This window comes from Phoenix dactylifera, chromosome 6 (genome assembly GCF_051530095.1).
Source record: "Phoenix dactylifera cultivar Ajwa chromosome 6, Ajwa_hap1_PhDact_Kaust_v1.1, whole genome shotgun sequence".
Classification (NCBI taxonomy): domain Eukaryota; kingdom Viridiplantae; phylum Streptophyta; class Magnoliopsida; order Arecales; family Arecaceae; genus Phoenix; species Phoenix dactylifera.
Window position 1 is genome coordinate 27,004,005 of NC_143195.1, and position 18,780 is coordinate 27,022,784.

General features: G+C 34.3%; 1 protein-coding gene across 8 annotated transcripts; it reads left to right on the forward strand.

Annotated features, from left to right (window-relative positions):
* The first annotated feature begins 6,484 nt into the window (after positions 1-6,484).
* Positions 6,485-18,037, forward strand: LOC113462941 (bet1-like SNARE 1-1). 8 transcript variants are annotated; one of them, XM_088723502.2, is made up of 6 exons: positions 6,488-6,666; positions 7,489-7,637; positions 9,310-9,451; positions 16,162-16,218; positions 16,381-16,440; positions 17,564-18,037. In XM_088723502.2, the coding sequence occupies exons 2-6, from the start codon at positions 7,624-7,626 to the stop codon at positions 17,663-17,665; spliced, it is 375 nt and encodes a 124-aa protein (XP_088579628.2). In that variant the 5' UTR covers positions 6,488-6,666; positions 7,489-7,623; the 3' UTR covers positions 17,666-18,037. The 8 variants fall into 8 exon arrangements, with proteins under 8 accessions (XP_089780074.1, XP_088579628.2, XP_089780075.1 ...); XM_089923949.1 differs by having other exon boundaries at positions 6,489-6,666; positions 16,162-16,219; positions 16,395-16,440; XM_089923946.1 differs by lacking the exon at positions 17,564-18,037 and adding an exon at positions 17,030-17,397 and having other exon boundaries at positions 6,489-6,666; positions 16,162-16,219; positions 16,395-16,440.
* Positions 18,038-18,780: the final 743 nt, after the last annotated feature.

The following is an 18,780-nucleotide window of genomic DNA, read 5'->3' on the forward strand; positions in this document are numbered from 1 at the left end:
CTGGCTCACACATGCCTTTGTTATCGAATACGTCGGCCAAGCTTGGAGCAATGGCTAATGCTTAGTAATTATGAGGTTTTCCCTTTGGAAACATTCATGATTCCGCACCGCTCTTGGCTTTTTCATATCCACAAAGGGCTGTTTGGAGTCTCGGGTGAGTGGTGACAGCTTTTGCATGCAAAACATTGGGATCAAAACGGTAGCTATGATTTCTACTTTTCGTTGCCAGATAGATAGTCAACTTTTGCCTTCCATTTGGGAGGAAAGATAGATTACAGAAAGGGTGGATAGGAAAGAAAGAAAGGAGAACATATATTTGGTGAAATATGAAAGAATAAATGGAAATGATTCTCTCATCTGTTTGGTATAGGAGGAATGAAAGAAAGAATAGACATATTTATATGACATATTTACTAAACTATCTTTGATAAAAAGTATTATTAGTATTAATTTATAATATTTATTTATACTAAAGAAGTAGAGCAAAATGTAAACTTATAATATTTTTAATTTATAATTATATAAAAATTATAGAAATATTTAATTTTAATTAAGTTTTAATTAAATTAAATAAATAATTTTATAGACTAATTATATTAGAATTAATCTATTTATATATATTAATTATATAAATAGCTAATTAATTTATAATTTAATTTAAATAGTCCAATAATTTTATATAAATAGTTAAATAAGAAGAGTGAATATAAATAGAAAAACAGAAGATAATTCTAATTATTTACTTATAACTATGGAAATTCTATGCTAAAATTAAATAATTAGTAATAAATTTTAATTGCATAGGGTTAATAGTATAGGTAAAATTTTCAAAAAAAATATATTAAAATGTGAAAAGGAGTTAGAATTTCGTCAAAAAAACTAATGAAGTGTAATTTTGTCAATGTAAAAATCTACCCTTCACATACTCAATCCATCCTTTTTTTGCATCCTTCCAATTTGAGAAGATGCAAATTGGTGAGTCAGAATGGATAGGTGATTCCTATTTTTTCATCCATACTTTCTAAATTTATATATATATATATATATATATATATATATATATGTATGTATATATGTATGTATATATGTATGTATATATGTATGTCTGTATGTATTTATGTATGTCTGTATGTATTTATGTAACGGTTATTACAACCCCTGCGGATTCTGTTTTACTAGAAACCCCATGCCATCACCTACATCAATTGGACAAAAAAAAAACAAAATGAAAATTACCACGCGAGTCATGGTTAGGGTTTAAAAGCTTGGTTGAAACCTTGTATATCCTGCATAGTTTGGTCTGATCACCCATGGGATGCTCCTCTCTCATCGTAAAATATTAATCAAGGCAAGAAAATCACATTTGACAACTACTCTAAGAAAGCCAAGATTAGCAGCAACAAAAAGGGATTATCTAATCGCCAAAGCTCAGATTAATGTTTTTAGAATACTTTAATTCTTTTATAAAATAAAATTCCTTTATGTTTGGAATTGAGATTTGCTTTTGTTGACAAGATATGGCACTCTGATGAACAACAGAAATGTTCAACTATGGTTGTCATAGTGAGATAATAGATAAATAATGTTTGTTATTTAGTCTAATTTCATGATGCTAATGAAATCAATGGTTTCCCCTTTTTTCAAAGAAGAAGGTTGTTATCTAAGACTTTGATCTTTACAATTATCTAGCAACCAATAGATCTTTTAATGACATTACTCATTATATCGTTGTAAAATCTTTCAATATTATTGGTACAAACGAGTGATAAAGTCATTTTACTGTTAAAATATTTACTTGTTAACATTAGTGAAAATTTAATCGGTAGTTAAGCATGCAGCTCCATTGAACGTGCTCACACAACTTAAACAAAGGGGCAGGGGTTTGAATCTTGAGTGATGTTTTCCCTCAACAATTTCAACTTAGCTATGCCTGGAGATTTTTTTGGAGTTCGAAATCTTGGTCCTCACAAGAGAGCTAAGGCTACAAATGGGTTGGGTTGACTGGTGACCCCATCCGACCCGACCCAATTAGACTCGACTCAACCCGTTTTGGAGGACCCGTGGGATTGGGTCGGGTCCTAAAATTGGACCTATTTCATTTTCCAGATCGAGTTTAGGTTTATTGAATTCAAACCCAATTCGACTCGTTTGAAATTTGAAAAATTTTGTGTTTTTAATCCTACGACCTGACCCATTTGAAATTTGGATAATTTTGGATTTTTAATCCTATGATCCCATCCGATCCGAATCTATAAATTTATTTAGGCTCTGCGGGAGCCCGCGGGGTGCAAACAAATTCTGAAGCCATGGATGGGTTGACCTGAACCGGACCGACCCAAACTCGAACCAGACCTAATTTTTTTGGGATGGGTCCGGGTTATACATGGATCCGACCCAATCTAAATGATTCATTGGGTCAAAAATTATAGCGGTGGACTCAACCTGATCTTTTATTAAGTTGGGTATAGGTCCAAAATTAGGACTCAAATAAAAACTTAGGTTGGGTCGGGGTTACTTATGATTCGACCCAATCTAACCCATTTGCATCTCTAAAGATAGTTTTGTTTCTTTGGTAAGTCGGACATGATAAGTCCTAGTATAAATACATCTATAAAATTCTGCATACAATAAATCCAGAAGGTGGCATGGAACAGAAATGAGGGATTCTCAAAGAGCATGTCCTATGTGATCTTTAACGAATGAGACAACTTAATTTGTTGCACTATTAGATTCTTTGTAAATATGAGTTGTCTCAAAAACAATTAGGTTAGATGAGGGCCTCAAGATGTGAAGCCGTTGAGATCCATATGCAAGAACCACAGAATTAATTATCCAACAAATCAAATTCAAGTCACCATCTAAAATAATAAGCGTCGCTCGAAAAACCAGAAATCACATAATTAAGGCCTTCCCAAATCATCCATAACTCAGCCATTGGAGCAGTGGCGATAAATAGTTCGAAACGCGCGGGCGTCGATTAAATTTGGGGACCGAATGCTCCACGTCTAGACACGGGGTCTGGAAGTGCTACTAGTCGGCTGATAGCCTGGGTGGTGCCAGGTGTGACGTACTCACACGGAGGGTCGGGTCGGATAACCAAGCCGGCTCACGGGTGGGGAGGGTATAAGTAAAATAGGTCGGCGTGCCCAACACACGACCCGGTTTGCCCGCATCGAACATTCTCCTGGCGGGGTGGGGGGCCCAGTTGGGGCTGCTACGCGGGGTTGGGCTTGTCCCTTCCTCCCTCCTGCTCCCTTTTTTTTAGCAAAAAAATAAATAAATAAATAAATAAATAGATGCATAACACCTGCCACAACCACGTGATTAAGACATGATACGACAAATCTAGTCCCATCATGATTGCTAGATCTGATCACACTACCATCCAAGTGGATTTTGAGGAAACTGGGATGTAAGGACTCCCAAGTTATCCAAATTACTTGAGATGTTGTAGAGACTAATGGTAGAGAGCCCCAGATTTTCATAGCTATTAATGATTTCTCCACGATCTTAGTATGGACAAACTATAAGATCTCATGAGTACCTTTTTGCAAGATCAAGCAAAAATCTAATTGTAAATTCTCAAATATACGATCATTCCTTGCCAGCCATTCATGATATGCAATGTAGCAAGTGAAAATCACATTATATCTATTTGCCCCCATTGAACTTTCTCTTCTTAAGTCACGAAGAAAGGAATCCAGCAAGAAAGAAGGGGTGATGGCCACGTTGGGGGATAGGAGCCTGCTTTCAAGCTCGGTTGCCTACAAGAGTTCAATGAGGACATGGATGCAGACTCCGTAGTCTCCATGCAAATGTCACGATGGGGCGAAAGATGGATGCCCCAATGATATGGGACAACATGATTAGGATAGCAATTTTCAAAAGTAATTATATAGTAAATTATATTTATAGCAACATATGTTTTTTATTTTTTATTAATTTTAAAGAGAAAAGAATTAAAGAGAGAACCATCAAGAATATTATGGTTTTTTCTCGGACATTTTATTCAGGTGGCCTTGGAATGGATACATCTGCTGGTATCTATACTCAAAATATGGTGAAGCCAGCTAGAAATTGAGGAGACGAACTCTCAATAAAACTCTTCGGACTCTGAGTGGCCTACAACACACAAGACAATTCAGACAACCATACTATTTGCCTTGTAAACAACATGTTTGTCTTCAAAAGTCTCCAACAATTTGAGAAGCTTCCAAATGGTCGCGGGCAAAGGGATAGGTATTATTTTCCTAATTAATTCCATCAATAATCTCCTTCCAATATGCACGAGGCTGTTAGCACATCGAGAATATTGTTAGATGGCAGAGATGTGATATTACTGAGGTAACACCCTAGCTCTCTTCTCCAATAAGAGTGGCAATTTATTCTATTCGGGTAGATATCCAATTTAACCCGACCATAATAGAGCGGGTTTTACTCGACCTCTAGTGGATCTGGGGCAAGTTCGAGTAATGGTATAATCTATCTCGAATTCGACTTGGATATGTTTGACTATTCACAAATCCTCTTTCTAAAATTAAAAAAATAATTTATTTGTCAAAAAAATTATTTTTTTAAGCCTCATGCGTCCATCTTCTCCATCTAAGGCCCTGTTTGGGGGAGCTTTTGGAGGGCCAGAAAGCACTTTCTGGCCCTCCAAAAGTACTTTTAGATGAAAAACTGTATTTGGTAAATTTTTCAAAAAGCTGTTTCAGCTTTTGCGGGAAGCTGAAAACAGCTTTTGGGAGGAAGCTGCAATTTGGAGCTTTTGGGAGGAGGCTGTTTTAGCTTTTTCGGAAAGCTGTATTTTTGACAAAAATGCTCATATTAAAATAACATAATTACATAGTTTGTCCCTTTATAAACCTAAAAATCTGCTGGAGCCAAGAACCCTAGCCGTCAGACTCCCTTCTATAAGAAAAGGTATTTTTCTTTTCAATTTTTGTATGCATCTCTTGAACCACATTTTAGAAGAAAATTTTTTTAATCCTTTTCCATACCTTCCAAAATCAATTTATTGTTTTCTTTTATCATCAACCTCGCGGCCCACGCTGAGGTCCTCCTCGAGCGTGGACCACGAAGAAGAGCCCCTGGACCGCGAAAAATTATTTTATGGAAAATTATGGGAAATTATTATGGAAAATTATTTTATACTAATAATTATAATATTTTATACCTTTATGTTTGTATTATACTATAAATATAATATCATATTATATTATATCATAATACATTAATATGTTATGTTAAATAATTTAATATTATGTTATATTATGGAAAATTAATTTATACTAATAATTACAATATTTTATACCTCTATTTTTGTATTATACTATAAATATAATATCATATTATATTATATCATAATACATTAATATGTTATGTTAAATAATTTAATATTATGTTATATTATGAAAAATTAATTTATACTAATAATTATAATATTTTATACCTTTATTATTGTATTATACTATAAATATTATATTATATTACATTACATTATAATACATTAATATGTTATTTTAAATAATTGAATATTATGTTATATTATGGAAAATTAATTTATAATAATAATTATAATATTTTATACCTTTATTATTGTATTATACTATAAATATTGTATTATATTACATTACATTATAATACATTAATATGTTATTTTAAATAATTTAATATTATGTTATATTATGAGAAATTAATTTATACTAATAATTATAATATTTTATACTTTTATTATTGTATTATACTATAAATATAATATATATTACATTATATCATAATACATTAATATGTTATCCGAAGTAGAAGAAAAGTCTATTCAAGCCTATCTTTTAAATAATTTAATATTATGTTATATTACCAAATATTAATTTACTCTAATAATTATATTACTATTATGCTATATTAACATAATATTATTATATATTACAATAATATTATACTATATCGTATATTTATGTATTAATTTATGTTATGTTTTATTATGTTCTGTTGTATAATACTATGCAATGTCCTTTATGGTAATTTTGTCATACAAAAGTACTTTCTCAGTTTGTTTACCAAACACAAAATAAAGTACCACAGCACTTTACGAATGTAGTTACCAAACAGCAAACAGCTTTTTATAACAGCTCTACTTTAGATAGCTCTACTTCCAACAGCTCTAGTGCCAACAGCTTCCCCAAACAGGGCCTAATTCTACCCACTCTATTCCAACCGGAGACTCTACTCGCATCCGTCTCATTTCCGTACCGTTGCCATCTCTACCTCCGTGTACGTAAACAGACGTGGGAAAGACAAATGCGCGCTATCTATTCTTCTCTCTTATGTGGCGCCCGCTGAATGGCCCAGCCCTTCCGCAATTTAGCTGTCTCAACCAATCTCCCGTTGCCACGTGGGACGCTGAGCAGTAAAATTCGAGCAGAGCTGGATCCTCTTCGAATTGAAGCCTGAGTCGCACGGTGGCAGGCGGTATAAAGCTGTCCGCATAAAGAAACAGGTTGGCGTTCTCTGGTCCCTCTGCCCGCACGCCCTCCTCTCTGCGCCTCAGCTCACCGACACCGAGAGCTCTCCTCTGGGACCGAACCCGAACCCCATATCTCGCTCTCTTCACGCCCACCCCCCGCGCGTCCTCCTCGGTGGAGATCGAAGCATTCCAATCCACAGGTAAGTTCGTGTCTTCCATTGTGATAGATGGTACATTGAAGGGTTGTCGCTTTGGAATCGCGGAATTCGGTTTCGGTTTCGGTTTCGCTGGTGATGTCTCGTTTTATGCTTAGAGATACACTGTTTTGTCATTTAATGTCTTTTCTGATGGAAATTTGGCTTATTTTTCTTTTCATTCCTTTCTATTTTCCGTTCCGAATTGAACGATTGAAATCTATGATTTTGAATGGTGGAATTCGTTTTGCTTTGTTTCTTGATGATACGTGAAAAAACATTGATTTGTAAGTTACGGAATTGATTTCGATTTCTTAAGGGAAGTTTTATAAAACCTAGGGATGAATTAGGTCGTTTTTTCGGTATTTTTTTTAATTGAATTAGACCTGCGATGTGGGGATTTTGATATTTGGTGAGTATTTTGTTTCACGTTGTTCTATTCTAGTATGATATTTCTTCTTGAATATGAATTCATGTGAGCTTATATGGGCTTTGTTTTTTAATTCAAAGTTAAATTTTCTTTTTCTTTTTTTTCTTTCGTTTGAAATGCTGCAGCAATGGAAACTTTTGTGTATCTTGGTTTCTTTGGCTGTGTTATAACATGAACGATTGGATTTTGCCAAACTTAAATTATGCCATTTCTTTATATTTGGAGGAATTTCTTTTTTAATGCCGTGGAAAAATGAGAGAAGGCTTGAGGAAAATAGTGTTTTTTTTTGTTTTTCATTTTACATTATTAAGTAAATGAATTGCTATCTAGAACTGCATCCTTAACATGCAGTTTCACGCTTGTGAGCACTTAATAACTAACAATGCATATCCTTCCAGCTGTTGGACTGGCCAAAGGAGGAACAAGGCATCTGTGCTTTTGCACAGGGATGACAAAAATATAAGAAAATTTTAAAGGAGAAAAGGAGAGGAAAAAAGGAACAAAATTTTCTGTGGTCTGAATCTATTGGGTTCATGAATTCACGAAGGTTCATCTCCAATCTCTCTCTCTCTCTCTCTTTCTCTTTCTCTCGCATGCGTGCACGAATGCGCAAATGCAAATTGCAATTATCGGGATTTGGTAGTCATTGACCTTGTTGAGATTTTGGATTCACACATCAAGATTTCTATGTCTTTTCTAGTTATTGATATTTAATTATTTATAGATGATTTGATTTATTTTGTGAAATATTTTAAATATGTAATCTGAATTATAGTAGTGCTAAATTGCTAAGTTTTCTGCTCAGTGATAGTCTTTTAAACGTTTATTCTTCTTTTTTCCCTCTTATTGATTTTGTAAAAGAACTCTATTTTAAACTTCTGGGTTCTTATACCACCAAATTTTGTAATTTGAAGACAAATGGACTAACCTGATGCGGGCAACAAAGTTGGATGTTGCATGTGGTGAGTTAGAACAAATAAAAAAAATAATGTTGGAAGCTTTCATTAAGGTATAGATAAGGTTAAGGTATTGGTATCATGCCTGTTTCTGTATTGGAATACTAGAATATCATACATACTTCCATTATGGTTCAAAGTTTTGGTTGGAACTCCACAATGAAATGAAAACATTTTGATTTTGTCCTGATCCCTGAATAAATTCAAATCATGGCTACTCTTGGAGTTTTGAACCAATTAACTTGTGGGGCCACATTCATTATATGTGAGTTATCTGTGGCAATTTTTTGTCATTTCTTCATATCTTTCAATTTTTTGGAAGCATTTTTACTTTGAAGTTGTGAAGTAAACTGATATATTGTGGGTTTTGGGAAATTCTGGGAATACTGCTACCTTAAATTTTAGCAAGATTTAGGAGAAGGTAAAGCTTTTTGCATTGCATCCATATGCATTTAGATAGTCCATATATATTGTGATATAAATATGCTATTTATAACAATTTTAAAAGATACCTTTTCACTGTCTCAATGCAAAAACACCAAAATGATACACCTGAAAGTCTGAAACAATTCTTTATAATGAGCTCTAACTTTTTTTTTAACCTCTTTATTTCTCCTGATTTAGTCGATCTTTAAATTTTTTTTTACCAAAATTGCTAAAAATGGAGCCAAAACCACCAAAATAGCCAAACTGTAGAAACCATAATCATATTTTTGATGCTTGACATCCCTGTTGTAGTTTTTTTTTTTTTAGTTCAATACGATTTCAATGATCATTTGTGGCAGAAGTAGGGAATGAAAGGAAAAGGGGGGTCACAAAGTGATATCTATATCTTTCTCTACCTGAATGTGTGTATATGCATGTAGATATTAATGAAACACAGTGTCAATTAAATACTTGGACTTTTTTTTTTAATATAGAGGTTATAAAATTGATCTAATTGCTTTAAATTTGATCTGTACTAACTAAAATATATGGGCAAATTAACATTTACAATCATTAAGGTTCAGTGGGACAATATGTAATCAGTATAATTTATCTGAATTCCTTGAAAATCAAAATTGCAATTTTATCTGTATTTAGATGAATTTGCTGTCAAAGTATTGGTGATATACAGGTTTCCAGACTCTTTGCAGACATGATCTGATGTATTTCTACTCAGCTAAAAAATTTTGTTTCCTGAGATGGAATTGTATATTTTGTTTACTCTACTTTCACATAAGCAATATCTTTCTTTTTCATGGTGATTTTGATTATTTGCAGAGATTATCGAAGCAACAGAGCTGCTCTTTTTGATGGCCTTGTGGAGGGTGGCATCCGAGACTATTCCTCTCATGAAATTGATGAGCATGAAAATGATAGAGCTATTGATGGGCTGCAAGATAGAGTGAACATTCTTAAGAGAGTAAGTTATATCAGGAATAAGATTGAATATGGTATGATATGATCGTAACAAGGCATTCTTCCGTATGAATGATTTTCCGATACATGCACCTAGGAGATATTTTCCACTCATTTTGTACCAACTATTCCTACTATAGTTTTTTGGAGAATTAGTTGTAATGTTAGCTGTACTACAAAATTTTGGGTCTTTCTGGTGTCTCAGTCATTTGGGACGCTACATGACACAACTTGATACCTCATATCATTATTATGATATCAATATCGTCATATATCTACTTTTGGCAATTTGACATAACATTCATCAGATCTAGCATAACATGGAGCAGAGGCTTTATCGATTTTAATATTATGGACCAATTTGTGTAGCTGATTATTTATTATATACATGCATGCGCAACACATACACAGATATGCATATATATATATATATATACATATATATATATATATATATATATATATATACATACATATATAGACACAGACACACACACACACACACACAAACACACACACACACACAGAGATATATATATATACACACAGATATATATATACATATATATCTATATAAACACACGCACACAGATATACATATACATATATATCTATATATACACATACATACATATACATATATACATACATACATACACACACATACATACATACATACATATACATACATACATCTATACATATACACACATATATACATACATACAGATATATACATACATACATACATACATACAGATATATACATATACACATACATACAGATATATACATATACACATACATACATACAGATATATATACATATACACATGCATACTTACATATATATCCATATACACTTACATACATACATATATATACATATACACATACATACATACATATATATACACATACACATACATACATACATATATATATATATACACATACACATACATACAACCATATATATATACACATACACATACATACATACATACATATATATACATATACACATATGTACATACATATATATACATATATACACACACATATATATAGTATCCCAAGTTAGTGGCTTTTTGGGACACATGCACTTGACTCCTGTATCACTTGTTTGAGTAACATTAATTAGTTATCTTTGGTTCTAATAAAAAAATGCTAATGCCATGGTTCTTAAATAGTATATGCCCATAATTTAGATTTATGAACCAATCGTTTGTGCTTTACTGAGACTAATACCTCTCCGTTGCCGCCCTCTCCTCATTCCCTATTTCGTCCTCCCCCTTGTCCCTCCCTCTTGATGTCACCTCCCCGCTTTGCCTTATAGACAATGATTATAGTCTGTATATGCAGTTGCACGATACTAATCTTGTTATATTTGTGTTCTGGAAGTGCTAAGGTAACCATTTTTGGGCCTGTATTAGGCTCAACCACAAATATAATGTTTAGACAAGGTGGGGTGAGACTTGGCATAGAATCTACCATTACAGTAGGAGAAGGGAATAGAATGAAAAATTTTCTTGAATTAAGTAGTTAAATGTTTCAAAGCCTGCATTACTTCAGCATGCTTGCCTACTTATAGGCATGGGATGCAACTGTCTTCGAATCTATGCACACTTGATATATTAAGATCAAATCTAGTTCCAAAATTATTTGTAAAGAGCATCTTAAGAAACTAGAAAGTCAATTAGCCCTACTAAGTGAGATGAGTTTTAGAATTTTAATGAAAATTGGCTTCCCTAGAGTTGAAATGGTAAGCATGAACTGAAATTAGTGAGCTATGGCCAAAATATTTGTGGGTTTCTATGGTTGGGTCTTCTATCAGCAGATTATCTCTCTTGCTTAAATTATTTGTTGTTAAGGCAAAAGAATCTTTTTTCTCCATATTGTTTATTTTAGGGAAGTGTTTAGTAGGCCTATTACTTAAACATATCTTACCTTGCACAAAATTAAGTCAATATAGCTATGTTGATCAAAGAATTCACAATTGTTCCTAATTGCAAGGTAAATTTTTAGCAATGATAGTCTTTATTAAAGAGTTTTAAGAAAGTCATTCGAGTTGTGATCCTTGGTTGAAGAGACAGACCATAAGTTAGATTATCTTTATCCTTTAATAGTTTATGTTCGTTGCTGTCATAATTCACCTACTTGTGATGATCAAGTCGGGAAACACCATTTGGTTATTACTTGAACGGTGCTGTAAAGAACACAAATTCTATTAAAAAAACTGCAACTTTTTGTTTGCAAACAGTAAGAGCTAGCATAATAAGAATTGGTAATTGGAAAGTTAGAAGAAAGTATAGGATGCTTCCATCCAATAGATCTGAGGGTTTACTGATAAGAGGCAACAAGTTTTGGCACAAAGCAAAGTATCTGTTTACACCACATCCTAACTTGTAGTGGAAGCCTAGAGGCCGGTTAGATAGCATCCATGTGGTGGTGCCAAGACAATATTATGAGAGGTTCTAACTTGGGTAATGAAAGTAGGCTGAGCGCTCAAGACTGATTTAACATGATGAGCACAGAGGCCACTTGCTAAGGCTAAGCATTGGATAAGACTTTTTACATCACGTTCCTATCAAGGATGTAAAGATCAACAAAACTGATGCCACGTAGTTAGATTTGAAGAATGTCGAAAATAGTTAAAGGATAGACCAAGAAATGTGTAGGCTGATCAAGTTACTATGTGGCACCACATAAGATAGGCCGAGTGACATCTAAAGGAAAGTGGTTGAACTAGGTTGAGTAGTTAGTCGAGGAATAAATCGAGTCTTAAAGATATTGTAAATATAGGCCAATTTCTAGTATAGCTAACCTGAGAGGCTAAGTATTGATTTAAAGGCTGATCATGTTCTATGCTAAGACATTGGCCTGATGCAGTGTGAAGTGGAGACAGTTACCGAGAGACTAGGACGTGGAAAGTGGAGACAAATGGTTAGAACTAGCTGCAGCAACCAGCAGGAGAAAGTGGAAGAGGTGATAATAACTGGAAATGATAGGTATCAATGCTAGAGATGGAACTGTTTGATGGTAAATGAGGAGATGCCTAAATGCTAGATTGTAATTCTGAAAACGGCTTTGCAGAATCAATGATCAGCATCTCTATTTTATCTTCCACTTATCTTTCTTTAATTTTATTTGTCCTTAGTTCATAGTTAATAGTGTAGCATTGTATTTATCACTCCCTTCCCCGAGAAGGAAGTAGCCCACTAGCAAATATCCTTGAAGGTCAAGGCAACGGAACCCATTACCATCTATTTTTTTTCGATACAAATAATGCTGGCATGCCCGCATATTGATCCAGACCAATTCTCCTTTCCATCCCAACCCAAGAGGCAAAGCAGGAACAATATCTAAGGAATGTGATCTTTGATGCAAAGTAGGAGGAAATTAACATCATTGTAGACTTTTGTAACATGGCGTTCTGTAAAGGAAAAAGAAATGCTTCAAGGAAATTAGCATGAAATATTTGTTTGAACACTTGTTGCTTTGTTGTAAATAATTTTAAGGGTTGATGACCAAACTTTTTGGATTGGTAATTTATATCGAGGCCCTTGTTATGGATGATACAAGAGAGGGTATTAATGTTGGATGAATTGAATGGCTATAGGTGGCTTCAAAGGTAATGAATTTGAAGGGTTGGAAGAGCTTCAAAGCGAATGAATTTGAAGGGGTATGAACCATGTTTTATCTATAAAATTTAACCACCAACCATGAACCATGCACTATGTGCAAAACTGGCTGAGAAGTCTGAAGTCTGAACTATTTTATTTTCTAATAAGGTGGCACAGGAAATTTGCTATCGTTTTATTAGTTAATAAATATATAATTGGACTTAACAAACACATTGAGACCATGAGCACTATGAACATTTAGTCTCGTTAGAGTCCCATTGGTTCCTAATCTTAGGGGCTAAATATCTTACTATGATTAGGATTGTCTGTTTGGATAGCTAGACATGAGGATTAACAAATAGCGGGAATGACACAATCTTACAGGGCAGAAGTCCTTTGAAGGACTTATTTTGCAATAATCAGGCACCTCTCAAGTCACTTTTCTCTCCTTCCTCCATTGCATTCCATCTCTTCTCTTTGTCCCATCTTTAAGGCAATTGCACTGCTGTCTCCAACCTAGTTTGCTAGGTTATCAGAATCTCCTCTCTCCTCCCCCCTACCTTCTGTTCTACCATGGCTATCACTGGCCATCACTAGCCAAGGTTTTTGAAAAAAGCTAAGATATCGTTCATCTTGGTGGGTGACCGAGATCGAGTTGAATTTATATCTTAGTTTGTCTCGACTAAGATGAAAGGTGGGCATATTTGGAAAGATCCAGGATTTCTAGGATCTCAACTGATGTTTTAGGGTTGTGATACTGCAATCTTGGTTCATATGTAAATGCATAATTAGCAAAAAAAATATCAAGGCATTAGTTTTGGGATTTTTCTTAATTAAAGCATCTATTTAAGGAAGTAAAAAGGTTTTTGAAAAATATTGGTTGATATATTGATATTGTGTCAGCCTATATCTTAAAATTTATCAATATGTGTCGATCAAGATAACAAGGGCTAAGAATTTACCTATATATTGAATTGGTGGCCCCCGATACCGATACAATACATACTAAGATATTGGTTGAGATGAAAATGTTGCCATTACCACCTTGTCGCTCCACCTTTCGCCCTCTCATCTTTGGTATAAGTACACCACCACCACTATTAAGACCCCAATTAGCCTCTGCCCTCTCTCCCACCATGGCCATTGGCCAATCCCCACCACCACCCACCTTTCTCTCTCTTTTTCTTGCTCCTTTTTTCTTTGACAATTACATTGAAACTGTGAAGATATTTTTGGTTTGAACTTTTCCATGTAGCATGCTATTTCCTTACATTGCATTTCCCTATGCAACTATTAGTATATGATATATTTTATCACCCCTGGATCAATGTAAGTCTGGATTGAAGACCTGTCAGGTTTTTCTTTTATGAGATTTCAGGTTCATCCCACAAGATGAAAATCTGAAACATATAACCTTTTAATATTGAGGGTGAAAATTCTTACTGTCCAAACAGGTGGGATTTTGGAGGGTCATTTGGTATGGGTGGAAGTGAAATAAGAGATTTTTAGAACTGGCGTACTATCCATTAGTGAGGTGGGTGAGGCATCAAGAAGATAATTAGATAGATTGTTCTATAGGTGCATACCTTCTGAAGAAGCATGGATTTATCTATGCAGTTATCACTTTTCATTAACAGAAGATATGGTTCCTGGGCTTTGAGCCAAGGTGAATGCATGTTAAACAGAAATATTAGAAGTTAAATCTGATGGCTGCTTTGAAGGTAATATAGACTGCCAACATTGCTGCTGGGCTTTCAAGAGGATGCTTATGGAAACCTTTGAAGAATGGATCCTTGGATTCGCATGTTGTATCTCTATTAGATGTGTATTGGATAACAATACTTGTTTTATGCTTCTGGTACACGTCGGATAATTAATTATCCTGTTTTTAAATTAAAACAAAGTGTTGGATGTTTCTCAGATAGGCTTGAGATACTTCCTGGATACCTTAGGAGATGAGGGCTTTGCGCTCTCTCTCTCTCTCTCTTTCAATGAATGTTGATTTTTTTTTTTATGATGAATGGTTAGCTTTGGAGTTTGGATGTTGATATTATTATATAAAGGATGACTTTGGTCTATAGATTTGAATGTTGTTAAAGCTATTTTTAAAGTATATTTGGATAACCCACTTTGTTTTTTTTTTTTTTTTAATTCATATATGTAAAAAATAAAAATGTATTCATTGTCATAACCTGGCTATATTATATCTTCGCCTTATTGAGCTATTGATATCATTCTATTTCTGTTTCTTGTACCCGTTTCCATGCTTCATAGGGAAATAAAGTGAAAACAGTTAAGAAGTGCCCATTGAAAACCTAGAATTTTTATTTGTTTCACAATGCAATGGATGGAAAGACCCCGATGTCAAGTTAGGCTAAATGACTGTAACTGGGAAATGCTTTTTATTTTTTATTTTTTACTTTCAAACAAAGTGAGGAGTTTCACTTGTGGTCAGTTTCGGTCAAACAAATATGAGAAGTTCTGTTAATGGACTAGCTGATCATCTATTCAACATATGTAGTTGAAAATAATAGTTCATGTGACTTGCTATTATGTTAGTGTACCATCATGAGATCTTGCAATTTTTTATCTAACAAAGTGAAAGAAAATGATTTTTTGGTTATCTACTTAAACTTAATGTTTTTGTAATGTCATGGGTCAGCATTTTTGTGAAGCAAAGAGGGATTAATATTCTTGATAGTGCTGGACAAGGATTATCCAAATTACAAGTTAGTTCGATGATTGGATCATAGGAATATGATTTCTCTTTTTAAACCAGAGCTGCTGTTTTTTTTAAATAAATCTTGAAGTCATCTTATGCTGGTGTTGATGCTCTCCATGTTTTAGCTTATTACTGCCTTAATAATTTTCCTATTTTTTTCGTTTAAAATAAAACAAGCCAAATCATATTTTCACTCACAATAAGATTTTACTGAATGACCTTGTAATATGACAAATTTAAAAAGCCTGATTCACATCGATATTTGGAATTGGCGTTCTGTTTCTTTATGTTCTTTCTGTGTCTCATGTCTTGTGCAACTAAGTTATCAGAAATCCTAAATTGTTATTGAATGTTTGGTTATGACAGTTGACGGGTGATATACATGAAGAAGTCGAGATGCACAATCGCGTACTGGACAGAATGGTATTTCTGTGCTCCTTCCCCCAGTATCTCTGTCACTCCTCTCCCTCCTTCCTGCCTCCCTCTCTCTCTCTCTGTATATATATATATGTATGCATGTATATAATGTCCTGCTATGTGCTTTGTTGTCAGGATATCCAACTAACATTTTCTGGTTGACTGTAGGGCCATGATATGGATGCTTCAAGAGGTGTTCTTTCTGGAACAGTTGACCGTTTCAAGATGGTAAATTAGTTCGGTCTCATCCTTTGCTTTGGAACTTATTTCATCAGATTGCTGATGACATTAGTTTTCTCAATCAGGTATTCGAGAAAAAATCGAGTCGCAGAATGGCTACACTTGTTGCATCTTTTTTGGCACTCTTCTTGCTTATATACTACTTGACCAAGTAGGATTCTACATAATCTGCTAGGCTGCCACTGTAAGGTTTATGATGACCTGAAAGACTGTCAATCCTACTACTAGAGTGTTGCAACAATAGCTTGTGTATATAGTATTTTCTTTGAGAACTATGTGTAAACATATGAGATCTTGAAGGTTTAATGTCCTTCCGGTTTGAAGATTGAGTTGTCTGGGCTGCTCCATCATTCATTGTACATGAAACTATAGCTCCTACTGTCAGAACTTAAACCGGTATTGATTCTTGGCATACTAGTGATTTAGTGTTCATTTCATCATAAAACCAAGGGATTGCAGCCTTGTGTATTATGCATGTACTTAAAATTCTTGAATTGAATCAGTCATCATTCACTCAGTGGACACGTTGGATCTGTTAGTCGCTAAATATGGCATTGCTGTTCTGTTGACTATCCAGCAGTTATCTCTTCATCAAAAAAAGACTATCCAGCAATTATCTAATTGCTTGGTTGTCCGCTGCTGATGCAAGACTTGTGGTCTAGTGGTTGAACCACCAGGAAAACAGTATTCCTTGTCTAGAAAGCAGTCAAAAATCTATAATGCTGACTGTGGAAGAAAGAAAAAGATCTACACAAGATGTTTCTCTTCCTTTATTCATTACTTGTTGATTTATTCTCTTCAAAAATATTTGAGTGAATTATTGTTCAATTTTATTGTTGATTTATACATACGTACATACATATGAGTGTTTGTGAGTGGGCAGGTTCTGAAAAACCTTGTACTCGATTTATTCTCTTGAAAATGTATTAGTGAGTTATTCTTCAATTTTATTCTCTTCAAAATGCTTGAGAGAATTATTGTTCAATTAATACATCTGAGTGTGCTCTGCGTGCTTGCTAACGAGATATTTCTGGCAGAGTGCACCTCATTTGTTCTAAGTCTGTCATCAATCCTTGTGTCTTGGAATCTTTTAATCATTAGCCAGCACCAGTGCAGAAGAAGATCCATTGATTGGCTGCTTTCGATTGAGGTTCTAATATTATATGCATGGATGATGGAAAACTGTTCTAACAAGTCAAAGCTCTCCTTCTAATCAACTTTGCCACAACCTCATCGATGAGGAATATTCATCCAGTCGCTCCTGTTAAGTTTGGCATTTGCCAATCGCCATTTCAAAAGGAGTTCTTCATGAGAGACAAGGTTGAAGTGATGCTTAAATATCTCAACTTGTGAAAGCTGAGATGCCAAGGTAAACTTGTGACCAAACCCTCTCTTTGCTCTCACTCTGGACAAGCAACCTTGGGCTGAAGAAGTTCCAGCAGGGCGTCTCCTCCATCGGCGGCATGCTAACGCAATCCCTCTCTTCTCTAGCCTAATTTCTGTCTTTGTACTAAATATTTCACCCCTTAACATTTCTTTACTTTGACTGATTTCATTCTTAATAATATCCGAGTGGGTTCCATTACCCTCCTTTTCTTCCAAAAAAACATACATTATATTCATTATTGTCATTGTTTTTCCCCTTCCGTGTGAGAATTCAATAAAGGGCGCAAGGAAGTCTTCGTAACCGGAGCCGTTGTACTTGCAAGCTGCAATAAACCCCATTCATGTATCCAAATTAGTGCCATGGACTCGTTTGATTTGTTCAAAAAAAAAACTAAATTTTTTGTATTTTATAAAAATATCTCTTATAAGAAATGGAAAAGTCCAATCCTCGCTGGCCAGAAATCGAGATAATTTTTTTTCAAAAATGTCCTTAAATTTTTAGATAGAATAAGATATAGTTTCTCACTTTATTAAAGGATATAACGGATATTGTACATAACTATCCTAGAAAAATAGATACTCAACTAAACATAAGCTACTCTAAAATATACCATTTTTTCATGGTCAGCTAAATATGCAAAATTATTTTGTAGGCATCATATACTCAAATATCAATTTTTTAGAAAAAAAAAAAATTTAGTAAGAAAAAATTCTTCAAACCAAATGAATCTCATATTTTTAAAAAACAATTTATGGTTCCTCTGCGATGATTCCTCCAACCCATGGGGACGTGACATCTCACCTGCAAGCCAAATGGATGCATGGTGCTGGTTGAGTTGTCTCCGGGAATTCTAATGGTCAAATGGTAGGTCCTTGCACAGGCTCTCTTTCAAAAGTAGAATAGCGTCAGCATGGAGACAGATCCAGCCCCATCGTTCTTCC

What these genes read in the sequence shown, in the direction of transcription:
- LOC113462941 (XM_088723502.2), top strand. An exon ending in GAGTGAACATTCTTAAGAGA is followed by an intron (nt 9,452 to 16,161) that starts GTAAGTTATATC and finishes TGGTTATGACAG; the next exon opens with TTGACGGGTGATATACATGA. An exon ending in ATCGCGTACTGGACAGAATG is followed by an intron (nt 16,219 to 16,380) that starts GTATTTCTGTGC and finishes GGTTGACTGTAG; the next exon opens with GGCCATGATATGGATGCTTC.